Below are 27,869 nucleotides of genomic sequence, written 5' to 3' on the forward strand. Positions count from 1 at the left end.
AATCAACATCACATATGTGATAAGGTTTCAAGAGTGATTGAAACTAGGAGATAAAAATGAAATAAGTAAAAAAAAAATTAAAAAAAAACAAAAAGAAGTAAAAAGAAAATAAAAAAAAACTAGACATTTGTTGTTGTTTGTAGAAACATATAAATCCTTATCTACTTTTCCAAATATATTGGTCTCCACACAACCAGGAATTTTATTTAATATTTTATTTTTTCCCAAGCTCAGTTACACGGTTAGCATTATCTTCACAGGAACAGGAAATCATCAGGAAATCAGGAACGGGAAATGTACATGATCAAAAATCTCCACATGAATGCAAATGCACATAACCAAAAAACTATTAACGCTCTTATGCAGATTAAAAAAGCAACAATCTTTGCCTTTGGAATGAGTCAATTATTTCCTATTTCACTTTATATAATTCTAAATTCCTTTTCGTTTATTACCTTTTGATTTCCTCAAATGAGTCGAAATGGAAATTTTGGCACATTTCCCTTCATAACATAGAGTTGTTGGACATTTTTCTTACAGGGTTTTAGCGTCGTGTGACAACGAATAAAATACGGAGAATAGAGCGATAGCATTGCTGGCGCTGACGATGCGGGTTCGAGTTCGCTCCGCGACATTCCGAGCGCACTTGCTGCCAGCCGCGGCCATTTATACTTTTCTGGTTCCTCTGCCTGCGCAGCAGATCAACAATAAGAGTTGCCTGTAGGCGTGTTGAGTAGCTTTTGCCCTACGGAGGCCACGTGACGACAGGGATTTTGAGAAGTGCCCATAGGTCCTTGGCAAAATGAACGATTTAACGACATCCGAGAACTGAGCGAACGGGAATTGCACCAGTTGCACTCAATAGCAGCGTTCGGGAAAATTTTCGATTTTGACCTTGAGACCGTTTCAAGCTTCGACCTAATGGGTCAACTCGCTGTTCCTCAACCTGCGCCGACTTCGTAAAATATCAAGTTCGAAGTTTGAATCCTCCGTAAGAGGTTTCGCTGACAGATAAAAAACATGGCTTTTGTAGAATTTGTCCCACAATTCTCCGACATTTTGCCGCAGTACAGAAATATGTAATTGTGCCTGATCATATTTGGTACATGTGAAATTAACGTGGACTTAGTTGTATCTGCTCCTACAAATCATGTTCTTTTGTTACTAGGAATCCTTTTTTCCTTTGTAAATGCACGCCTTTTACCATGACTCAAATTACTTCCGCAAGTTTGTGCACCACATTTCACTCTACTTGTATTTATTTATTACTATGTATTTGTATTTTCTGATATTTCGCAGGTGATGGCTACTGCACAATACGATGATTACGAGTACGACTACGAAGCAAATCTGACCGACGCCGAATATGAGGATTTGGTACGAGCAACGCTATGGCCGCAAACAGTAGAGAAAACATTTGTCGTAGTGTTGATGTCTATGATGGTGATAGGCGTGGTCGGTAACACCCTTGTCGTAATCGTGGTCATATCGAAGAAATCAATGGTAAGTTCCTTTCAAATATTTCATTTAGTGTTTTGCGACTCGTCTATCATGACTATTTTGAACAGAAAGGTGTTTCATAGCCTCCTATTCTAATACAAAGATAATTGCTCTCTATTAGTATGTAGCATGCATGTTCATAGTCGCCGCCAAAGCCGTTCAACCTTATGAACGCTACGCATACGCGCGCCTCCTTTGTCTGCTTGAAATTCGCTTTCAGAACTTTTGTTCTGCTCTAATTTTAAGGCACGAGAGTGACGATGGTGGTGTGTCTTTGAGTAGATATAGAGATCGAGATGTAGACTAAGGCTGTGAACAAGGATCAGCTGAATTTCCTCTGATCCCCCTAAAGAACAGTGTGAGAACCGCCTCAGTTCCTACGAGTTACGTTACAACTCGCCACCCTTGCGCAAGCTTCGATTAGCTCAGCTGCATATTTATTTGTTTTACTTAAATAGGCCGCTGAGGAGACCTCATTGATCCTCGAGCGCTCGCGCGTGGATGCGGTGCGTGCATAAAGATGACGTGTTTTCACATATCTCATGGGGAGAAAAGCCGTTTTCGAGGATGAATAGGTGGAATTGACCGGGGCCACGTTCATGCTCGTAGTCTACACCTCAAACTTTATATTTGCACTTAAAGACCCAGCATTGTCAGTTTCGTGATACGCTGCTTTTGAGGCACTCAATCGGTTAGGTTCCACTCACTCGGTTGAACCCGTTTCACATCAACTGATCTCAGATTAGGTCCTCTACGACCACGACACTTCTATACGCCTGAAAACTCAAAACTGTCTAATCACATGGAATAATCGTTTGTAACGCACTTCGTTTCTAAGTGCATCAATTACGCAATGCGATGAGTATATGAAAAAAATATGCTGGGAATTCTTCTAGGAACATCAATAATTATGTATGGCAGAATATTGTCGCATTCCTTGTTTTTTTTTATAGATGATCGAGTTGTTTTTTTTTTCGAGTTTTCATACTCTTCAACATCTGCAATACGTTTCTTCTTTGCGAACCTTTTTTTGCCTGCAAGCGACATTTCTCGGCGGAAATTACTTCCTCCTGGCTAACGAAAGTATTAGTCGTGTCATAAGTGCACGTGTATGACGAGTGTCCGTCATGACTTCGCGTCTGTCCTCTGCTTTTAGTTTTTTGTCTTTGTCAATGTTTAAAATTCAACTCTAGTTGGTTTGAGTTTCTTTGTTGGGTTTTTTTAGAATTATGTCTGGAGAATTCCCCCACGTCATGTTGCTCCTTCTTATGTCCATGCTCAGGGGAGATTCCTGTGGAGTTTACTACCACCACTAATCTTTTTAATTTTTTATCTAATGCATTCAAGATGCGTAACGCATAAATGAATCAAGAAGGAGTGAAAGAAATAAATCAGAACTCGAAAAAATGACATAAATAGGTAGAAGTGAAGAAAAAGAAAAATCAAGGCGTGACTTTAAGACAGAAAACTCAAAAGAAGAACAAAAACAAAAGCTATTTGTTTGTTTCAAAGTGAAACAGCTTTGATGAATTTGCTCTCGGAAAGAACTAGTACACATTTCCCCGAGAATTCCACTTGCAGCAGGGACTCATCCTGAAATGGTATATATCGAGGGCTGCATTTTGAAACCAGATTATTTTCTTTGGATTAAATCAGCAGATTTTGTCTGCATTCTTTGATGATGTTCTCATTAAGCTCTGATCTTGGCAACAGAGTTTGAACTTTCGACACAGAATTACACAAATTTGCACAATAAATAGCACAACAAACTACAAACATAAAATCTATGCAACAGCATGGTTTTTTCCCAAAGCAGTGAGGAAAAATTTAAAAAAAAAACATGAAATAAACTTTCGAATAGTTCAGAAATAATACTGTTAGGCTGGACAGAAAGCCTTGTCACCCATTTTTTGAAATTTCCAGAACTTTCCGTTTTTCGGCAGAAATCATGTTGCACCATTTTGTAGTTGTAGAACATTCTCGAGGATTCTCCACAATAGGTATTTATAGCCGGGGCCTTCCTTAACTTTAATCGCGATGTCAATTATGCAAGAACAACTTTGAGCTATCATCTTCTATTAATGGAATGGCGGCATTGGAGCAACTGCAGCAGCCCGCAACATAAACTGCAGATTGGACGGGGGCACTACTACCATCAGGACTGTCAAGCGCTGCTTCGCTCGCTCCGCAAGCGGAGACACCGACTTCAAGACAAGTCCCGGTCGGGACGTTCCCACATTGTCGAAGACTCCGCCATTCTCGACGCTGTCAACACCTGAAGTCTTGCTACGAGTCTCGGGTGTAGTCATTCAACAGTCATCGGTCGCCTCCAGGCAGAAAAGTGTTGGCTCAATTGATCCCTCACACCTTGAGGGATGGGACCCAATTTACCCAAGAAGTGTCTCCTTTGTTGCTTCTGAGATTCCACGGAAATGCTGTTTTATGAGCTTCTCCCACAAGGCCACACCGTCACCGGTTCCATATACACTAGTCACCTTCAGAAGTTTGCATCGGCCGTTCGAGAAAAAGAGAGAAAAAGAAGGCTGAGATGAGCTTCGGTGCCCTCCCTCCCCCCCCCTTCTCCACGATAACGCTAGGCCCCATATAGCTAAGGAGACCCATGAAAAACTATAGGAGTTAGGCTAGTCGGACAAAGTGCCCCATCTCCCCTATTCTCCCGACGTTGCCCCTCAGAACTACCACTTGTTCCGGCACCTCAATTCTTTCCTAGTTAAGAAAATCTTCACCAAGTTCAAAGAAGTCACCGACTTTTTTGACTCCCAGTCTCCCCAGTTCTGGGAGAAAGGGATCGCTGGCCTGCCTATTAGGTGGGGTTCTGTTGTAGTTAATAATGGTGATTATATTATTGATTAGTTTGTGTTGAAAGCTGGGTAAAAAAATTGAGCAGAAAAAATTACAAGACTATCCGTCCAGGCTAATATAAACAGAAGACGTCTTCTGATAGGGCCGTAATTGAATGAGGTTACTTGACTTGCTTGCCTGACTTAATCGGCGGACTGGTATTATTTGATGGTGTGATTATCCGCACCTTCGCCGGGGAGCTTGCTTGAATACAGCTCTGCCCAAATCTTCTCGACCTACAGCAAGGCCTCGCAGGGAATCCATTCATTCGTCACTGTTCCATAGCACACGAGACTTGGCGTCTCGCTTGAACACCCTATCCAGTGTAAGGAAGCGGAGAGTTGCTATCGAAGATTTCACGCTTCCTCTAATTATTTGACCTGTTCGGGTTGGACTTTGGCGGTGTGCTAAACAACGGCACCCTTTTGCAGTATTTGGATGACTTCCGCCATATAACTGCGCAGGTCAAATAGCCCCAGAGCGTAAACTCAAAAGCCTCATTGTATTTACAATAGCCGGGGCCATGGCGACCAGGGATCAGATGGACTCGTACAGGTCTTCCCATGAGATTGGACAATTTGAAAAAAATTACACAGTTTATTGTATATTTATTCGTTGCACCTTGTTCCATATCCGAGATGTAACGGATGGTAATCAGTGAGTCCTCAAGCAGTCTATTCAAGTTAAACTAATGGGGAGACTGTTGAGGGAACCAGCGCAATATACAGAGGTGGCGTCATAAGACGCTTCGTAGGAAAATTCTAACGCGAAGGCAGTTTCCCATGCTGTTTTTCTAAACGATTAAGGGGGGAATTGAGCGTGAAAACTTTCATATTCGTAACCACTATTCCCCAACTCTGTTTCTCTGTGGATCGTGGATTTTGTGGTATGCTGCCTTTGAATCACGCACCTTCATAAGTCATGTCGTTTACGAAATAGCAACGTGTAATGAAGAGGGAGAGTAGATACTGCCCATGCAAGTTCCATATTATTAAAGGCATCACCCCACAAATCTGGAGTGGTACGGATTTCCGGTTGGGTACCCGTATACGGAGTCGTAGATTATGAGGAGGAGGGTGATTCCGTTCATTTCTTCCTAATTGCCGTAGAAAACGGCCCGGAAGATACGGCTTCGAGCGTTCCGGCGCACTATTTTCTACAAGGAGTTCGACTGGAGCGCGCCAGCCCTGTGCGGTGCCGCATCTTCCGGGTCGTTTTTTACCGCAATTAGAAAGAAATGGACGGAATCACCCCCTCTCCATAATCCACTATCCCGTATACAAACACTTGATAGAGCGCAGAAAGTGTTGCAGGAAATTGCTCATTGATTCTCCAATACAGCTAATGGCCGGAGCGTTCGGGAAAATTTCTTATGCTGAGATCTTCAGCAGTAGATAGACTTTCGAACGTAGTTTCCAAGTAAATATAATGCCGAAAGTGCAGAACTCTTGCAATTTGAGAAATCAAAGATCTCAGTTGCAGGTGAGGAAAACCGAGCCCCAGGTGTCAAATGCACCACAAACGTCAGCTTACTGAGTGGATTTGATTTATCGTACGGTATAAAAAATTGTCTTATTATGCGATTCCAACAGCAATTAGCGTGATTTCATTCCCATCTCGTAATTGTGGATAGTTGCATCGTTCGGTGAACTGAGCCCTCTAGTCCGCAGAATTGAGATGGATTTCCGGCATTCTTCTTGCTAATACTGAGAAAGACATCCCGAATTTCATCTGCTGGCGAAAAGAATCGAACATTGATAAATTTTCCGAGTGCTGCCTTTAAATGTGAAAGATGTGAAAAGTGCACAGTTTTTCAAACAACAGGGAAGCTTCATTGAACTAATTTATGTGGGCTGCTTAACGAGGATCAGTTTTTTCAGTTATTCTTTGCATCTCTGTACACTCTTCAGTCTTTCCGCATCTTAATTCATCTCCACTTAGAAATCCACTCAGGACTAGGGAAGTTTTACTCTCAATTACAACATTACATTAAACAACATTACTAAATTTAGGAACAGAAATTTTAATCTCCGAACACTTATATCTTCATGATTTCCTTAGCGGATTCCAATGAAAAGTTCTCTCCGTTACAGAAATTGTATTGATATCTCGGGGTTTTTCGGGATGAGTTTCCGGAGAGAGGTCGATTGGTTGCGACCTCTTCTCTGTTGACTGCGATTTTTCAATTCGTCCGCAATCATTCATCGAGGGATGCGTTAGTATTAACTCGGCATAACCCCTAACTAATTGATTGCAACCGAATTACTTATGCCGAAATGGCCAAAGAACAGCCGAGGCACACAACGGGGCGACACTCTCGGATTTGACTGCACGAAGCTTTCCGTGAACAGCCAAAATAAAGGGACCACTAACTGACATCAGCAGATTTAATCTAAAAAAAACAGATTATTTCTGAAAAATCAACTTCTCAGTTGAAGTTGTGGTCTTGCCTGAATATGATGGTCTTCTGAGAAAAAACTTTCAGCAAAACTTTCAAGAAAAAAATTGTCATCCAGAAAGTGCCGTCAAAGAACGAAGAAGTGAAACGATGAACTAAGCTCATGTCGCATGCATAATTCATTACAAGGCATGTGAGCTTAGGTGACATTACCGTACCTACGTAGATTGATTAGATGGAGTGAGAACAAAGGATGGAACAGTCCCCTTTCAAATTTCAACATATGAGTGTTGGAGAAGAAATTCGTACCTCGTGAACCTTTTCGTGAACGTTAACCTCAGTTCGATTAATGTAACTTGAACACAAGATTTGTATCGACAATACCTTGACTTTGCTAATCCCTTGCTAATAACAGTTTTATAATTTCATGAGATTTACATTCGACAAATTTCGACTCAGTCTTTCGTACTTCAAGGAACGGATGGTACAGGAATCATGGAAAAGTTCGTCTTGCGTTGAAAGCATCTCTGCTCCTTTTCAAATTATTCTACTGCCTAGTTACTTGTTGTTGACTCGGAAAACGGATTTGTAGATCACGAATGACCGGATGATAGGAAACCTTACTTGATGACGAGGAAATTTGTCGGACTTTGTTTTTTTTTTTTGATTTCTTGTCCACTTCATATGTTTTTAAAGCAACTCAAAGCACTGCTACTGAAACACCTTTAACTACCATTTTCTTTTTTGGTGCCCTTTTTAGTTCAGCGCTGAGCTGCTTTTTTCTTTTCCTCTCTCTCTGTCTGTCTCTTCCTCTCTCTATCCGCCACTTTCTCTCTCCTCATTGATGTTGCACTTTTTTGTTTTCTACAGCCATAATGACTTCGACTTCATTCCGCGAATAGGCATTTAAAATGAACGATGACGATCCCAATTCTGCTAAATTTTAATAGGCGAATTATTTTAAAAATTGAAAGAAACGAAGTCGGTCATAAACCTCTTATACAGGTTGGTACCCCACGAATCTGGGGTGGTACGGATTTCAGGTGGAGAGTTCCTATAAGGGGTCGTAGATTATGGAGGGGGGGGGGGGGGTGATTCCGTCCATTTCTTCCTAATTGCCGTAAAGAAAAAACGGCCCGGAAGATGCGGCGCGTGCACAAGGCTGGCGCGCTCCAATCGAACTCGTTGTAGAAAATAGCGCGCGCGTAACTATCTCGCGTAACTATCATATCTTCCGAGCCGTTTTTTTACGGCAAATAGGAAGAAATGAACGGAATCACCCTTCTCTCCATAATCTACGATCCGGTATACAAATACTCCACTTGAAATCCGTACCACCTCATATTCGTGGGGTGATGCCTTTAATTTGTTTTTCAAACTAGAAAAGGTTGAACTTGGATTTTCTCGGTAAGAAGGCATATGTATTTTGATGATATTTCAATGTAATTCTGCTTTTGTAAGTTGAACACAAAGAAGAATTTAAGTTAAGATGAACAATTGAAGTTTAAGAAGTTTCGTATGACAAATTGCACAAATTACTGAGCATTACCACCCAAATACGAAGCTCTTTCTAACTTTATCAAATCAGAATTGGTGGTCCCATATTATGTACTGTATTACTCCGCAGAAGAACGTTTCCAAGATGGCGTCCTTCTTTTCCATATTTAGCCTGGATATGCTTTACTTCTGCAGAAAATCTGAATTAAAGATAGTGTCAGTTCGTTACAGTGTAGGTTCGCATCACTCTATGTATGTACCTCAATTTACATTTTACAGCCTCAGTCAGGGCAGCTCCTAAGTGAGGTTCATGTATTCTTCATGCGCACTAACTAACTAAAAGAATGTTTATTCATGAGAATTCCTCTTTTCTGAGGCAGACAAGGGCTTTTTAGAGTTCTTATAATAATATTTGACTTTTGTGTTCGCCTATACAAGTACATCACGCTAAAGTGACTCCGAAATGGGAGCTTTATGAGAACAATTCTGGATTCGTTAGTGTGCGGAAGCATCTGGAAATGCTAAGATGCTGGAAAGAGACTTTACGTCGTTCTTCCTTAGCTGCTGCACCCGACATGACGATTTGATTAAAGGGACCGACAGAGTCATCACTGAGTTCTTAGGAACTTACTCAACAGTGCACTGCAGCGGAAGTTGAACTATTAGGTTGGCCCATAAGTTCAGGCGTTTTTTCTACGTTTGTGTTTCCAAACGATATCTAATTCAACAAACTCTTCAGCATCTCGAAAAATTTTTGAGGGCGACATTGCAGTCTTTAATCCTGTTTAATTAACTTTTACTCCTCCTAGGATCACATCACTTCTTCGTCATACATTTCATAAATCTCTCGAACAGCTTCTGTGGCTTTGACGCTCCGATGAAAAGAACAGAGCGTACATCAGCAGAAAAACCTGAGTATGGTACTTTGTAAAGCAAATAACTCTCTATCGAATAACATAACGTGTGTTCCCGAAACATTTAATTTTGCACTGCGAAAGTTTCACATAAAAACCCGCCAGAACCCAATGGACCAACCCAATAAATTCATGGGAAGATGTTGAGAGGGCGAGATATTCTTCAATTTATACGAGTATTTTGGTGCTTGAACTGAACATCGCTTCATCGAAAAGTGAACATTCTACCACACAATTATTTCTGGAACAGATGCGCAGCGACAGTCTTTCTAGGCAAGATGCTAACAAGCTGTCACCGGATCTCATCTCATCTCAGAAGTTGTTAAAGAGAAATTTCGGTTCTTTCCACTGATACAATACTTTCCGCTGTAGCTACGTTTTAAGGCTCAGTTTTCAAAAAAGTTATAGTGTGTGGAAAAACACTTCCTCGGGCAGTCAAAACCCCCTCTGAAGCAACAGAAATATTGCACTATCCGACTAGAAAACTCTTTAGACCCATAGGATTGACGAAGGAGATTTGCGCTAAGTGGATTAACGATGAAGCTGCCAAAAATCACGATATTTACTATTTCACCCGTGCTCGGACCGTATGCGCTTTCATTCTTCGGACCTACGGGTGTAAAAAACTGTCTCGTTGCATGAATTGAGCCCTTTAGTGTTGACAACGCCTAACAACCTATCATCAAAAATTTTCTTGAATACTACCCTAAAATAGCACTTGTAGTGATAATTAGATTACTCTAGTGGGATTTTCTTTACTTGTTAGAACACCGGTTCGGAAAATAATAACTTGATATTGTACTTGGATAGTTACATCTGACGAACTGTGCCCGAAGGCTAGCTAGGCAAGTTTTAAAGCTTTAAAGCTTTAGCGCGAACATAAACAACATGAAGAGAAGGAAACAAGAGATAGTACTTCACGAGCATGTTCAATCGATTATTCAACCAATCACCAATATCAATCAATTATCAATCCTATCAATCAACTACTGTACATCAGTGGTCGGTTTGTCGACAGGACTAGTGACTGATCATTCTCCTAGGAATCTCTTTGACCTAACTCAGTGGTTTGTTGGACTTCAGTTGGAGCTCTAAAAAATATATAATATAATAATACTATAGTAACACGTTGTATAGTAGTGGTTTAAGGATAAATTCTCCAACATGGCAGCGCGATGTTATAACTTAAGCCACAAATTGCCAAAAAAAAACTAGAACCTATTTACTAAATGTCCCCGAAATCACCCAATCATACTGTAGAGGCTTTCCTAGACGCTTGAGTGACTTTAACATAACAACATATGTATTTATAAATTACATATTATATATAGATTTAAGATATGGAGACCAGCCTCTACTACAAATGGGGAATGTTTCTGATATCACAGGTTGCTTTTATAGGGTTTCAGATTTCTTTGTATTATTACTGTGTAAAGAGGACTACGAACCGTACCGTACCATACCGTACAATACCAGAAATCTGTGAAGAAAATCCGAGAAGTCTTCGACGTCTCGGATGGATTTCTGAACTTAAACGACGCAAACCAACGTGAAGGGTTTTTAATTGTCTTAATGCTCATTAACCTACTCCGGACCGATGTTTGAGACGTTCTTGGTCACCAGAGATCGGTTTTCTGAAAAAGGCGTGTTCAAAACTAATCACGTTTCCTCGCTCCTACTACCGGGACATGGAGAATCCAAAATTTTGTCCATGACACCTTCCACGAATTGCCAGAGGCTCTCCACTGCTTAGTTCTCCGGCGTTTTGTTGAAGTGAAAAAGGCGATACACTCATTCACTGATCAGCCACTTTCCTTCGCAGCTCCCGATCTGCGGCTCCGTCATCGTCCGCTCGTGTTCTCACGTCCTTGCCTCGGGAAACACAGGGGCGCAGCCGAAGCAATGGTTTAGGCGGACAATTAAACGGATATCTTCGTCGAGGCCAAATCCACAAACAAACGTACGTGCACACAACACGAATGTTTGTAAACATTTCTGGCTGCGAGAAGTGTCAATTAGCAAAATCGTATGAATCGTGTGAAGCGTTGAGTAACGCCTCACACGGTAAGTTGGGGCACGTGCAGGACTCGTCCAAGCCGGAAATCTCATAGGACTTAAAGAACGTTTGACATTACATAGCAAAAGAATCATCTCTGATGTTTCCTCAAGAAAGAAATCGTTGCGAATTTTAACAACAAAATATTCTTCTGTTTGATTTAGCAAAATAAGGGTTCAGAAGAAAGTTGAATTCTTCTTAATTTGAGAAGCATTGTTATCGTTGTGCGCGATTATTCATCCAGAATACTCGTATGCAAACTCGGATTTAAAAGGACAATTAAAGTGAAGAGATAAGTGATGAGATTTCATGAAGCACTTCATTCTTTTGAAAATATCCGCTTTCTAGAAACTGCCTTTGATTTATGCGTTTTTAAAAGTTACAAGAAACCACAATACCTTGAATATTCTTGAAATTTCTTGAACATTTGTTTTAACCAACTGACAATCTTACATTTCTCCCATTTTGAGAATGACGCATAATACTTTCTCACTTGAAATTTCCCAAAGGCATCCTTTTCCCCTTTCCTTTTTCTCGATCTTTTTTCAAAGCATTCATCAGATGGATTTTCAGGGACATTCATCCGCGTATTCATTGGTTATTTCGAGTATTGAAACACTTCTAAAAAGTTCCAAAGTATACCGATCTAATGTTTCGTCTTCTACTTCTTTGTTGACAACGACGGAGATCGGGAAAAACTTAATTTAATATCGGAATTTCGCAGCTGTAGAAATGGAACTTTTCACAGAACTTTAGTGGCGAAATACACGATAAAAAAACGTAGAAACACGGAGGATTCCTTTCCTAGATTTTTACGCCACGCTTTTACGCTTTGGAGTATTCTCAGCTCTTCCCTTCCTCTAGACGATATGCTCATTTTTCTGGTATTATCCTAAACATACTTCGTTCTTTAACGTTTATTCCTCAGCGTCATTGATAACGTAATGATATGCAGCTTTTTTGAGGGATCTCGCTAGGAAAGACTTTGAAAGACAAATTTTTAGGAAATTTCAAGATAATTCTCGCATGTACTTTAAATCTATCCATGGGAGCGGCTCGAAATGTACCAATTCCCAGCATATATCAAATAAGAAAACACTGTGCGAGTCTGCTTTTCACTCTTTCAAAATTTTCCATCAAAAATAGGTAAGTACAAGCGAAAAGACTTGTCAGTAAAGTCTTTGTTCCCTGAGAACTTATGGAAATTAATGTGAAGTTATAGCTACTGTAAATATGAGTCCTTCACATTTGATCGGGCGAGACAAAGGGAAGAACGGGGGTGTCGATCAGAAAAATCTCGCGCGTTGCGGCTGCGTAGCGCCATCACTTAATTTTTGGCGGCGACTATAACCTTGTGAAATTGAAGTGGCGCTCGATATTATTATATACGACATTGTAATTTGTAACTTATTAAAATACCAAGTGTAACCAGGCTAACGTCGGATTTTATACTTTCTGTGGTTCTCGCTTTGCTCGACTTCACTAATCAATAAAAGTGAATTTGCTGGTATTTTCTGTAGATTTTGCTACTGAACTGAATCCGTCTTCTCCCAGTAACGTTTTCTTCTGTTTTTTTTAAAGAAGTTTAGCATTCAAGAAATGGTTAACGTGCTTCAAGTAACATAGGATGATGTGTCCACATGAAATGATGTGAATCTCATCTTCAGACTGACAAATTTAAGGTTCAACGTCAGATCATGCAATCTGTTGGCCGTTCAAACACCTGTTTGCATAGCTGCTTCCAATTTCTGAAGAAAGGATGTTAACAACCTGAGACAAACGGGCAGCGGAATAGAGCTGTGGAGGAATACGTAGGGATGAAACTCAACACATGCTCTTATCACGGCTATGCCTCTACTCATTCATTTTCTGATAGGTCAACATGGAATTATTCCCCAGTACTCCTGCACCAATGACTGCGTAGATTTCAGTTTTTGTTTCTTTTTTTTCTGGCAATGGCCTACCAATTCTGACCGATTTAACCCCATTTGATCGCTTTCCGGCTCCGGTACACCAATTAGAATTCGTCTCCCTGCTCTCCGTAATTCCGTTCCACATATACATACATACAAGTGACAGACTAAGCCCGTTTTTACATAGCATGACATCCCTTTTTTATATCGCTGTAACATCGAAGCTTTTCTCTCCTTCTTCCCCAACCATTAACATACAATGATGCAATAGTGATAAATAACGTGATTGTCATAATATACTGATAAGGATCCTACGCTCAGACAACGTAAACAGCTGACTCCTACTAAAACGCATATCTGCATGCGGGGAACGGTCAAGAGGTACCTGTATGATGTGCCGCCGCATATCCAAGAGCCTAATGTGCGTCGTTAATTGCATCTCCTGATACCGTCTTAATCGCTACAGTAGCCTGATTGCTCCTCTTCTGCTACGTCTTCAAGATGCCCCGCTCACGCCACCCTCTCTCTGCATGCGTGTTTGAATTCCGAAGAAAAATGCCTCTGGAAAGCATAGTGAACGTAAAGTATAGAGGAGTGGACATATGTACATTCGGTGAGGAGTACATTTCGGTGATTCGCCCCGCAGGCAATCCGTCTCACTTCATTATAATGCTTTCTGAAGTCGGCGCACTGTGACGTCGTGAGATCCGTCTTACTGCATCGTCAGCACCCTCCTTTGACGTCGACACACACATACAATCGCAAACGGGCTAACCGCGCTATTATATAGCACGATAGATTATATAAAAAGTCGGTGGCATATCAATCCACTTGAGATGCGCCAACGCGTTTTACTGCAAATTGTAATCGATAGGTTCTGGAACGGGTGTTGACCAACACAATGACTAACAGGGACCTGTGGGATGATCAACTCAGTGTTTTTATATCTCCTGACAAGTTTGGTACCAATTTATGGACTCCAGGGGATGAAGAGCCTGGTTGGCACCAGAGCGGTTTCGAACTATCGATAGTGCGGCCAAAGCGAACCTTCCACCGACTGCGCTACACCCGCCTTATGCACACGGCTGGCGCACTCCAATCGAGCTCGTTGTAGAAAATAGCGCGCCGGAACGATCGAAGTCGAAGATGTATCTTCCGCGCCTCCGTATAGGCATAACCCACCTAAAACCCGCACCACCCCAGATTTGTGGTGTGATGCCTTTAAATAGTAGTGTAGTAGTAATAGCCTAAATAGTATGATGGTGGCTTCGTTCGTTTCACATCATTCTCTCTTAATTGATGAGTAGAAAGACAAACTTTTGTCTATTTCTTCGCCATATGTTTTCACATTTCTGGGGCATCGTAGTAATATAGATATAAATACGGGTTCACATTTGCTCTAAATGTAGAACATACAGACACCAATAGTAAACTGACCGCAACAAAACATCGATGGAATCTTCTATCAACCTGTATATTTTTCGAAACAAAAAGAGCGGAAGAGCCTTCGTTTGAAAAAGAAGCAGTTTTAATCATATGGCAGAAATTCACGGGAATTTTTTCTCGTTTAAAGTTGTATTGATGCTTGAAAGCGAACGAATAGAGCGCCACAAGAAGTACGGCCTTACCCGAGTGATCAGACTCGTTGACATTTAACGAGCTGAATATGTGCAGTCAGTGTAAAATGAGTGAAGCAAACCTAGTTCCCCTCCACTTTTATCCTGCATTTCATATGATCATTTGCAGAAGTGCACTGCAGTGCAAAAAATGTGCACGAAAAAAAAATGCTGCGCATAGAAACTTCAATTGTTATACAGTTCTATATAGAGATTATCAATTACTGTAGTGCTTACGTGAACGAAGAAACATTTGAACCTTGTACTTGAACTCGACGATAATGCTCAATGTGCATTTTTTTTCAGTGGAGCCAAATGAACATCTTTCTGACGAATTTGGCTTGTGCAGATTTGTTGATACTGATATTCTGCCTTCCGCCAACAGTTATAAACGACGTCACAAAAACTTTCTGGTTTTCAGAAGTTTTCTGCAAATCCATCTTGTTTTTTCAGGTATGTTCTATGCTTGTTACGTTTTGCTTCAAATGATTTTCAATGTTGAAACGCATATGATTTCAAAACAGACCTCTTGATCCTTCACATCCGCAAATTCCACAGTTGAATGATTCCCTGAGCGAGCCCTAACTTCCCATTTGAAGTGCTCATCATGATCCAACTAATTAGCATCGTTCTACGTCTCGTTTGCAGTCGAATGCGGCAATTCTGCAAAGGCTCGGTTTTATCATAAAAGAAAAGTTCACTGAAAAATTTCAAATTAGATAACCCGATATTTCTTTTTACCATTTTCTGCACACAATTTCTGAAAAAAAAAGTCGAGTGTTTTCTTTACTTTCTTCCGCCTCATAGACACTGAAGAAAACAGATACTGAAGACAATACTCATAAATTTTCCGCTATTTTGTAATACATTTGGAACTTTCACTGGGATTTTATTTAGAAGAATCCTGTCTGAATTTTTGGATCTGATCTAAACGGGTTTTTGATTTTTATAGCATGTGGTTCCTTTTTCAAAATTTTTTATCACGTATGTAATGTTGCGAATGAATTCGCCATAGGCCAATACAGCCGAGATGATCATTACTCTTGGGAAAAAGTGTAACAGAAACGCCATTTCCTTAAAGAAAACGGAATTAAGTTTGAAAATAGATCGATATTTCGTATGAAAAAGAAACACACACACACACTCAAATTTCAGTTTTTTTTTTCGAGAATACTCAAAAAGATCGCTAAATATCTCTGAGTAGTGCCCATGTTTGACTGTCCTCGAGTGATTTCAATAGGATGATTCGCTTGAGAAGATAAAACAACGATGAGTTTCCTCTCCCAGACTTTTACAAAGCCGGTAACGCTGCAACTTTAAAGGCATCACCCTACGAATCTGAGCTGGTGCAGATTTCAGGTGGAGTATTCGTATACGGGATGGGAGACTATAGAGAGTGGGGTGATCTCTTCCTAATTTCCGTAAAAAACGATCCGGAAGATTCGGCGCCGCAGAAGGCTGGCGCGCTCCACTCGAACTTTTTGTAGAAAATAGTGCGCAAGACGCCCGAAGCCGTATCTTCCAGGCTGTTTTTTACGGCAATAAGGAAGAAATGGACAGAATCACCCCCCTCTCCATAATCTACTATCCCGTATATGAATACTCCACCTAAAATCTGCACCACTTCAGGTTCATGGAATGATGCTTTTAACTGTTAGTAAAGAAAGATCAGTACCAATTTTGGCTACAGCTCAAATAAAAATTAATCAAAAAAGTTAATCTAAATGGAACAGAATTAAAATTAAAATTGAAAAGACTCCGCGAAGGGATCAAGTAAAAAGAAAATCTCTATGAAGTTAATACATCCGACGAGGCAACTCTTTACTCCACTGCAGAGGACTTAAGTAGTGAAACGGCAACAAAAAAACTAAACCCAGCACACCATGGCTCCGCTCAGCTTACCGTAGTCGTCGCAAAACGGCGTGGAAGGCGGCGTTCCTTCCTGCGAAATCAGTCCCAACCGTCACCTTTGCGCACGCGCCGCGTCTATGAGCGAGCGGTCAAGGATCAATGAAGTTTTTTTCCCAGCTGCCTTTCCAAGTAAAACCAAACGTGTACACGGGGAGGTGTTCTAACGTACCTCGTAGTGACAAACGCAGTTCTCGCAGCGTTTTTTACGACGATCAGGGGAAGTTGAGCGGAGTCACGCTCACTTCCGTAGTTGACAACTCGAACTCCACATTTTCCTTGGGATTTCCGTACTAATCCAGTTTCGTGATACACAAACTGATAACCCTGAGTAGTACCTGGGTTCTCACCGCATTCTTTGTAAAGCACGTCCTGAACTTTTTCATTGTTGGGGACAACTGATGACAGAAATTCCCCCGAACGATTGATTTACTAGACGATTTTTGGCTTCTAGGAGAGTTCAAACCTAACAATGCACCCATCCAAAGAGTTGCTTTACTGCTACGGTAACATATTGATCACGTTAGAAAGAATCATTTTTGTGCTATTCGTATGTTTGTACTTTCTCGTTGCTTCTCCTATTAAAAAAAGAGCAGATCTGTCCTCTGCTATCTAAATAGAGAGATTCTCTAAGCAATTCCAGAAAGAGCTAAGTAATCATCATAATAAGCTTTAATGTTTAATTTTACTAATATTTTTTTTCCTAAAAGCTACATATTATTTCCTGTTGTTCCTTGAGACCATGTTCCTTATGATTAGGACAGACTTAATTTTATTCATCCCCAAACTTTTTACAGCAGCAAAAATTTTATAAATAGACCTGGGACAAGAAGAAATACGGATAATCTCTCCAGAACTATCCAGAGCAACGATAATCCCTCAATGCTGTTGACGAATGCAATGATTTCATTGTACGTAATAGTCTAAATCAGAACCATAGACCAATTCTGCTATTTTCGGGATTTAGCGCCAGTTTACGTGAAACGACATCTTTCCAAACTGTCCTTTATGACGTACGCTTTCAATTCATGCCCTCTCCCCATTCAAATAGGAGATGATTAATTGACGAGAAGCGAATATCCTATTCGAGGATTTCAGATGTAGGGATATTCTCCAGAGAGCGAATGTTCTCAGCCGGGTTTTCATCTCACAACTTTCACTACTGCTACGTAAAAAAAACGAAAACCTAATTCTTACAACAGGAATAATGTTAGAGAGAAGTAAATCCCGAATTTTCTCGCAAATTATGTGATTTGCTGCCGATATTCACCCGCTTAATTCTCGGAAGCGAATACTTAAGTTGTCACATCAACCACAATACTGAAGTATAAATGAGTACAAAGTATGAAGAAATGTAATAAAAATGTGGACAAAGTTCAAATAGTAGTAAGTGAAGTGTAATATGAAGTATAAAGTATAGAATAAAGTATAATAGAAATATTAATAGTGGTAGTATAATAAATAACAAATAATAAATAGTATAATATAAAGTGTAAAGTGCAAGATAAAGTATAATAATAATGATAATAATAATAATAATAGTAATAATAATAATAATAATAATAATAATAATAATAATAATAACAATAATAACAATAATAATAATAATAATAATAATAATAATGCTATCAAGAAATGCTTCTACGTGAATAGTAGTAGTAGCAAATTCATTGGGAGAAGTGAACTCCATTACAGCTTTTTTTTTCTCAGATTCATTATCTCAGAGAATTCTAGCCTAAAAACGGTCTTAGGAGCAGATCACATGTGTCATTTCTCATTCCTATACGGTTCTATAAATTCTCAAAATATTTCTGGTATTTCTTTAATTTTAAAATTCTTTAATTAATTCCTTAATTTCTTTTTTTTAAATTTTCTTTAATTCATAAACTCGGCTTCACACGTGATGGAATGTATGTAAATATAATTTTAGAAGATTATAAAATTATTATAAACGTGTAACTGGATAACTAGTGATAAACGCACATAACTTTCTAAAGGAAGAGCAGAGCTACATTCTTGAAGGATCGTTAGATCCATGAAATTTTTCAAATTCGCAACAAAAGCCCCAAAAATGTTTCCTTCATGACGAGACGGACCTTCATGTTCTCGAAACCAATAAGAAACTGCTACCGAATAAGTACGGAATACGGGAAGCGTGTGGCAGGATTTTACTCCTATGTGTGGTTCCATTAAAGGCATCACTCCACGAATCTGAGGTGGTACGGATTTCAGGTAGGTTACGCCTATACGGAGTCGTAGATTAAGGAGAAGGGGGGTGATTCCGTCCATTTCTTCCTAATTGCCGTAAAAAACGTCCCGGAAGGTACGGGCGTTCCGGCGCGCTATTTTCTACAACGAGTTCGGTTGGAGCGCACCAGCCGTGTGCCCGCGCCGTATCTTCCGGGCCGTTTTTTTACTGCAATTAGGAGGAAATGGACGGAATCACCTCTCTCTCCATAATCTACTATCCCGTATGCGAATACTTCACCTGAAATCCGTGCCACCACAGATTCGTGGGGTGATGCCTTCAAATGCTACCAAACTACTTGCAGCAGAGTTCGGAATGGAACGTATGTACTGCTGGGCTAACGTTCCTTTGAAAGAAAGGATCTCTACAACAGAGAATCGTGTGTTCTCGATAGACACGTTATCCTCAAATTTCAAATACTTTCCTTTTAATCATAAAATTCGTGTTCAATAAATAATTTTGTGATAGTATTCATACACAAATTCACGTAATGCACATTTCTGTGCTTGATTCTGTGATTTGCTAAGGACTCCCTCTGGTTCTAAGTACATACCAAATATGTATCTTTGAAAAACAGAGAAATGAAATATTCACGTTCGCACCACCAGAATGTCTATTTATTACGAAAAACCAAAACAAAAACAGATCTGTCATCCTGAATTAATGTTTCTTCTTCTCTAATTCTCATTTCAGAACACAAGTGTTTACGTAAGCATTCTTTCGCTGATGTTCATCACATTCGAGCGATGGCGGGCTATCACGTGTCCTTTAAAAAGTCCGTTACAGACGACAAGATACGTAATTGCCGGTGAGTTCAAGGTCATATTCCCCTGCAGACATTTCAACTCGCGATACGGCTGCCTACACTGATAATGCTAAACTCAAACGCAAATTCTGAACACAGCGGAACAAAAAAACCATTCTATCGACGGAGAGTTTTTAACTAAAGTTTATACTTGCCAAAAAAAAAAAATCCTCCATTAGTTCTTCCTTCTTTTCTTGGATTCTTTTCTCTTTTTTTCGTATAACTGTGCTTACAACGAGGTTCTTTTTTTCGTAAACACCGATACCATTGGCCTTTTAATCGGAGGCGGATCCTAGCGCTCACCGAGGACGCGTCAATCCGGCACATTACGGTCAGCGTCGACTGCTTGCTCAGCACCATATCACCGTTACCTGCAAGTGCTTAACGGAGCGGTCGCTTTGTGCATCGCTGCTACACCACTAACCATAGATCAAAATCCTCGATGCTGTATGATTTAGTCTTTTTCTTCGTGTGACTGAATAGCACATTTGAGAGCGGAAACCGATATCATATTCGTCAGCTTCGTCGTGTTTAAAGGCAACGTATCACGAAATTGACGTGACACGAAAACCTCGGGAATAACGTGGAGTTCGGATTGTAAGTTGCGGAAACGAGCGTGGCCCCGCTCAGTTCCCACTAATCGTCCCAAAAAAGAGCGTGGGAACCACATCAGTTACTACCATTTACGTTAGAATGTGTACCCTCCCCATCCTGCCGTCCTCTCATTAGCCTATTCTATTGATTTTACTTGAATACGCTGGTGAGGAGGTCTCATTAATCATCGACCGTTCGCTCGTGGACGCGACGCGTACACGAGGGTGGCCCGTTGCCGCTGACTTCGTAGGAAAGAACGTGGTTTTTCACGGCGTTTCTTACAACGTTTAGGGAAAATGAGCGGAACCACGCTGGATTCCGTAAACTGAAGCGCTCACTCTACCTTATCCCTGGTGCCTCTTTACCACGTCTATTTCGTGAAACGATGCCTTGAAGTATAAGTGTGATAGATCAAGGAATAACATTGCATAGCGGTTAAAGGTCCTGCAGGATTCACGAAAAAAAGGTGAATCTAACATAATAAAGACTTATGAAGAGTGCACCTGATAGGAAAATTTAATAGTAAAAAATAAAGAATGCTTAAACTCAACAGGGAACGTGAAACAATACCAATTATAGTTTTTTTTTTTTTTTTTTGAGGGCCTCGCCCGCTACGACCGATATCTGCAATAAAATAGCCAGAGAAGATCTGGTCTCGTTCCATAGATGTGGTTTAGCAGATCTGCAACGAAAAAGCTGGGAAAAACTACTCAATTCAGCTTTTGCCGGAGGGCATCGGCAGGATTTTCTCGGTATATGCGGGTTTGATGACTTGTACCGCTCTACTAAGTTCCGTCCACTTCGATACGTCACAGAGAGAGAAACCCGCTCATCTCCACAAAGCAGTCCTCCACTTCTTCTTTCCCTTGCCTTCCTCCTTATCGCCGCTCACTACACCGCTATTGAACATGTTGTTCCAAATCACCGTTCAAGTGCTGTCTCGTAGGATTAATTGCACATTCTACCTGAATAGTATGTAAGGCAGAAAGTACGGTACAAGTGTGTGGACTGCTAGCAGCATAGCACGAGACACAATTTAATTTTTTGAGGTTTCGCCCAAATTTGAGGTACACTTGGTCCTTCAGAGATCGCGAGGATTCGCATCGGACGGAAAGAGAGGCGGATAAGTTGGAATGTAAAAGAAGAAGCGCATGCTGTCACTAAACCCAGTTCAGAAACGCGTTCGACTTGAACTCAAAATCGTTTGAGGTTTAATGAACGCGTATACGGTCTGTACGATGATTTGAGGGAACAGCTTTATCAAGTCTAGTGTTTTCATCTTCCTGAACAAGACTGATACCAATCTCTCCATGCAGGGAGGATCAAAGGCTTGGTTGGCCTACGACGCTTTCGAACCATTCCACGTGCAGCTTTAGCCAAACCTCCTACCGACTGCGCTACACCCGCCCTGACGAACAAATTAGCGCTTAGTGTTTCAATACAGCACCCAAGAACTAACATTTTGTCCCGAACAGGAACGTATTGCAATGTGCTTACAGGTCAACTTTTCATCCTGAAACAAGTATAAGCAACGGAAAGTCTTTTTCTGAAAAAAATATCAGGAAAATGGAGTTTCAGTTCTGAAATGGAATATTTGGGCGGGTTATTTGGAAATAGAATACTACCACTAACCGAGAGACGCTTACCAAAAGCATTGCCCCAGCCCAACTTAATTTTCATCTACCTTTGACCTCTAGAGATTTCTTGGCGAAGCGAAACCGTCTGCACCCATACCTCTCATGTACGCATAGTAAAGAGCTCATCTGCGAAATCGAGCACTTTAAGCATTGAATTTCACGAAATAGGTGTCAATTACTTCACATTTACATTGACTTCCACAAGTATGTGGAAATTCAGTTCGCTTCAATTCAGATTCGCTTGAGGTTTATGAATCTGTAACTATCACACACAATGGCTTGCGAGATCTAGACGACGTGTCAAGTCAGCATTTCTATCCCCAAGACAAGTCTAATACAAATTTGTAGGTTCCGGAAGGATGATAGGTTTGGTGAACGCTGAGATTCGAACATCCGGTCGATCGTGCAGGTACGGCGGAACCACTTACCGACTGCGCTACACTCACTACAGTTCACAAGTATCGCAATGAAAGCGACTAACCCTTTCCGCAAATTCAAAAAATGTAACCACTAGCCCTCAGAGGAAACAGTCCGCACAGTGATCTACACTTACATCGAGGAAAAATCGCCGGAAAAATAACTTGCGCTCTTTAAGAAAGGGAGAACATGTATGATATCAGAGTGATAGTATCTTCGGCTTATCTGTTGGTACGTACTACAAAAACGAAAAAGCAAAAAAAAAAAGAAGCAGCGTTCCTATACATCTCCGTCTTTCGTTTTTTTTTCGCAGATTTCACGTAAATTGATGGCTAAGAAAACTTCTGATGCCTCAATCTCTTGGATCATTGAAATAAATAGCGCGTTTAATCCATGACAGCCACGAGTTACACTTCTGGCCTACTTGGCGGTGGACAGACCTCATCCTCGAAAATTCCTCCAAATACCGCCGCTGATAGGCTCCTTACTTTATCCTTCAATAGCAACTTCTTCCAGGTACATGGGTTGTGGCCATGATCATGTCCTCACCGGAACCCTACACTCTCCATCTGAAGAGCGCCGAGTTCCGCCGTCCGAACTTCTCGTCAACGGTGAGCCACAGAATTTAGCAAGGTTCCAATCAACGCAACGATTCCTATTTCCAGTGGGGCACACGATGCATAGCCTCATGGTCCAGCAAAACAGAGCAACAATATCAGATAGTGCTCACCGTTTGTGCGTACTTGTCGCCGCTGTTGTTCATCTCCATCCTCTGTTTACACATGAGTAGAACTCTCAACAGATGTGAATTAACGTGAGTTTTTGAAGGTCGTTCCTTGAACAACAAATTCATCTTCCGTTAACTTATGATGATTTCTGTGAGATTTCAAATCCCTGCTGCTTCCATGGAGCCGTTTCTTCCGTCAGTTGTCAATTTCAATATAGTGTTAAATAAGCAGAATATTTTGAAGGGATTCATGATTGGTTCTAGACGTAATTTGCAACTTACACAAAGTGAACTTTTTACATTTAAAAAAATACACGGAATGAGGCTGTATGAGGTGGTTTTCATTACTGATACTGTATAAACAGTTACTTTATTGGATTATTTCACGATTATTTCACCTCCCAAGGTTTCGCTTTGTCGGTTTTTTAAATGTAAAGAATTACATCGTTCGGTAAACCGAGCTTTCCGTACTTCCTCTGATGCGTCTGATCTCTGAATTTAAAGTCGGAGTTCCTTTTTTCTGCCGTGATAATTGCAGCAACAACGCAAAGAATCCTACATAAGCACTGTAATTCTTCGCCAGAAAACAAAAAAAAAAGGAAATCGGAGCTCTTTTTTGGTTTTTTTTTTCGCCGTAACTTAATTAGTTTTACTCTTTATCATTAAATATGAATATCAATTGATATAGATTCGCGATGGCGAGATCCATATACCTGATTTGTTTTAAACTCCGAGAAACTTCTACAAAAGCACTTATTTTATAAACTATCATGTGCTAAAAACTAGCGGACTAAGATCACAGATAATTGCGCTTTGGAGATGTAAGATATTTGCAAATAAAGTGCAAGAAACGTGAGCTAATAGTTAGATGTTTGTGAAAAAAGATTTATCGTAAACATCCTGGTACCCTATCCATATGGATATTTGAGAGCTTTAAGATTTTCAGAGCTTTGCAGAAGTGAGACGATGCGATCTCGAAATTAGCAAACAAGGAGAGTTGCTGGTAGAGCGCGCAAGGAGTGGGGAACGAAGTAGAGAAAAATTTTCCTGTTTCACAGAAACTGACTCCGGTGACCTTCACAAAACATTTTTATACTAAAATGTGACAATTTTGGGAGAGATTATTTGTCGAATGGTATGAAATTCAAGTCAGTTTAAGAGGTTCGAAATTCCCCCCTCGGACTGCGGCCAACCATACCGCAGGCGTTTATCACGCCCTCCACGGCATATCACGCCGCGGCTGGCGATTCTTCCACTGTTTGTTGGCCATTATATATGGTAACATATGTAATATACGGCTTACGTTTCGGCGTTGTCGTCTTCGTCAGATCCTGAAAAGTCAGAACATTTGCAACATGCAATAAAGTCGCATCCTAATTAGTGTCAGCGGACTGATTCCACCGTTCAGATGTCCCTTAAAGGCAGCATGCGACGAATCTGAGGTGGTGTGGATTTCAGGTGGAGTATTTGTACACTTAACAGTAGATTATGAAGAAAATTGTGATTCCGTCCACTTCTTCCTAATTGCCGAAAAAAAACGGCCCAGAAGATGCGCGCGCACAAGGCTGGCGCGCTCCAATCGAACTCCCTGTGGAAAATAGTGCGCCGGAACGCTCGAAGCAGTACCTTCCGGGCCGTTTTCTACAGCAATTCGGAAGAAATGGACGGAATCACCCTTCTCTCAATAATCTACGATCCCGTATACGAATACTCCACCGGAAATCCGTACCACTCCAGATTCGTGGGGTGATGCCTCTAAGATCACGGCAACGCGCCTACTGAGGTAACCACAAGGATTTGAGCTCTTTTGATACGCTGCAAATGCTCTGACATCCAAGGCTCTAACGAAGCGAGCACTGAAACAATAAGTAATAATAAAGCAGTAATAAAAAAAGTGTTAACAATCTTGACTCTTGCTTCACATCGATAATTGAACACTTGCAGTCATCATCCTGAGATTCAAGGAACGTTGAACTTTCACGCTTCAATATATATGGAAGCAATAGAGAGCAACAACACATCAACAGAATAATTAATTATAAGAATCACACAAAAGTTTTTTTAGAAGTTCTTTTTTTAAGAAAAAAAAAGATTGTGAAAGAAAAATAAAGCTAGGCCGGATGCAGTTAGCATTCACTCATGTGTAATTCATGTTCTTACAACGGAACATTTATATTTATGAAAAAATAGAAGCTTTGAAGAAAGTAGGTTTTATCCGTGCATATCCTAACAAAACATAAAGTAATAGACCCGGAAACGAGTGATGGACGAAAGCATTCATACCTTATCGACAAAATTAGAAGCTGTCCTGGAGGGAAAAAACAAAAATTACTCTTTTAGACTTAGTTTGTTCAACAAGGTTCCTGATCCTGTTTCTTTTCTTTGTTTTTGCTCTTCTTTTCTGTTTTGGCTTCATTTTCTTCGCGATTCTTCTTCTGATCTTTTAAAAACACGTAATTGTGAATCACATGATTAGCTATTCGTTAGATCCCGTCCTTCAGAGGTCGCGATAAATCCTTGCATTATGCATGGTCGTAGTCCTGAGGATATATTTTGTACTTCATACCCTTAGTTGAATTTAATATCATTCGAAGCATAATTTCTTCGCCAGGAAAATTGCCTACTTCAAATGTAGTATTGCTATGTAAGAACCGTTGAAGTCGGTTTTTTCAAATTCAGTAGAATTTCTTCCCACTTCGGTCTCTTAAGATCCACAATCTAATCTCATAGTTTGCCCATTCGAACGTCGAATCTTACCGAGAAAAGAGTTCTGAAGAAGCTCCAAATTGCAGGGCTGAAGCGGTTAACCTCAGTTACTTATAGCTGCTCAAAAATTGGAGCAAATAATGAAAAAGAGCGGTTCTGTGAATCTAATCTCGAGAAAGCCGCGTATTTTTCAAAAAAGTAACCTTACAAATTCGAAATTTGATTATCACCTCACTTTCCTCGCGTTTTGTTCGCACCAATATTTCATGTCCTCAAGAAGCAAATGTCTGTGAGCTTGGTCCACCAATCTGTAGCTTTTATTTTAGAAAATAGGTGCTTTTATAGCACTTTTTCAGGGGTCAAGAGAAACTAAATAGATAGATCCCGTAATCACGAATCGATCAATGTTCATATCAAACGATAAAGAAAATGAAAGAGAAAAACGAATTAATTTGCAGAAAAAAAAAGAAAAAACGTATATGTGCGTTTTTTTTTTGTTTTCTGAGAATTACCATGCCAATTGTACCTACTCCTCGAAGGAACCCAACGCGGATTAGTTGCCTTTGATTTCTTTCTGTTCTATTTTCATTGACTTTTATTTTTTTGACATTCATCTACCCTGTCCCATTATCGAAGTGTCTCATACGATTCCGTTCTGCAAGTCACCTGCTTGTTTCATTTCTTGATAGCGTTTTTTTTCTCCATTTTGCCCTATTTGACGTTAATTATCATGTAGAAAAATCCGACACTGCTTTCCATTGATGCTAGAAGAAGCAGCACTAGGCAAGTCATATCTATAAGGAGTTAAAGGTATCATCCCACGAATTTGACGTTATATGGATTTCCGATTGTCAAAGACTATACAGGATCGTAGATCACAAAAACGGGGAAATGGTGGGATCGCGCTCATTTCTTCCTAATCGCTCTAAAAAAACAGCCCGGAAGATGCGGCTTCGAGCGTTCCGGAGCGCTATTTTCTACAAAGAGTTCTATTGTAGCGCGTCTGCCTTGTGCACGTGCCGCATCTTCTGGGCCGTTTTTTTTTACGTCAATTAGGAAGAAATGGACGGAATCACCCTTTTCCCCACAATTTGCAACACCACCGGAAACCCGTAACACTCCAGATTCATGGGGTGATACCTTTAAAACTCGAGCGCAAACTCTTCGTAATCCTTGTGCCAGCTTGTTGCTACCCATCGCTCTCTTAGTCATTCAGAGAGAAAAAGAAGAAAGAATATTAGGTGTGGTTGTGTGGTTCACGGTTGCGTCACTTAGGAAATTTCTTGCATAAACTCGTCCTCCATTAAAGATTCAGGCTTTCTCTGTCATTACACTGTAAAGTTCTTGAATTTCTTTTCAGCTAAATAGTATATTTTTCCTCCAAACAAAGCGAAAGTCTTGCTAAAAAAAAATTGAAATTTTTGAAGAGTCAGTCTTGCTTGCTTTTACTACAATGTTTTTCTGAAACTTAGTACTTGCAAATTCTAACACTTTTAAAGAGCAAGCTGGTTTTTACTTCTTCGAGGACACCATGTGCCTTGTTTATTTCCAGAAAATCGTGTGCAATGTCATTTATGAGTCTGAGTTAATGACTGTTTAGTTGGGCTGACTGTTTCGGCAGAATGAACTGAATCACTGACCCGCTGTGCCCCTAAACGACCTCGACCCTTCAAATTTTCAGGGTCGGTAAGCGACAGTTAGCGAATCGAAAGAAAGCCGTTCGAATGCTGATCGCCGTCGTATGTATGTTCGCCTTGTCCTATCTGCCCGTCCATTTGCACAACATCGCGGCGTGAGTTCAGCTGGCTTTTCTACTCCTACTAGGTTCGGGATCACCCTCATTTTCAGCACCTTCGACTTACTCGGCCGAGATATAGATATCAACTGGATCTACGTGCGCAAACTACTTCCGCGTGTTTTCAGCTACTCATCGAGCTGTTTGAATCCATTACTGTACAACTTCATGTGCAGTGCGTTTTCAACATCTGCTCTAATATTTACTTTTATAACATGCACAAAAATATTTACACGTACGAATCCCGTCAAGAAATTATCCGAATTGATCTGATCT

General features: G+C 40.5%; 1 protein-coding gene across 2 annotated transcripts; it reads left to right on the top strand.

The window, feature by feature from the left end:
• Positions 1 to 1,302: 1,302 nt before the first annotated feature.
• RB195_006852 (uncharacterized protein) lies at positions 1,303 to 27,866 on the top strand (the record flags this gene model as incomplete). Of its 2 annotated transcripts, XM_064180172.1 has the most annotated exons (7): positions 1,303 to 1,503; positions 15,063 to 15,209; positions 19,606 to 19,720; positions 22,882 to 22,976; positions 23,031 to 23,179; positions 27,480 to 27,590; positions 27,647 to 27,866. In XM_064180172.1, the coding sequence occupies 7 exons, from the start codon at positions 1,303 to 1,305 to the stop codon at positions 27,864 to 27,866; spliced, it is 1,038 nt and encodes a 345-aa protein (XP_064037064.1). The 2 variants fall into 2 exon arrangements, with proteins under 2 accessions (XP_064037064.1, XP_064037065.1); XM_064180173.1 differs by lacking the exons at positions 23,031 to 23,179; positions 27,480 to 27,590; positions 27,647 to 27,866 and having other exon boundaries at positions 22,882 to 22,994.
• Positions 27,867 to 27,869: the final 3 nt, after the last annotated feature.

The sequence above is a fragment of the Necator americanus genome, chromosome I (genome assembly GCF_031761385.1).
Source record: "Necator americanus strain Aroian chromosome I, whole genome shotgun sequence".
Taxonomy (NCBI): Eukaryota; Metazoa; Nematoda; class Chromadorea; order Rhabditida; family Ancylostomatidae; genus Necator; species Necator americanus.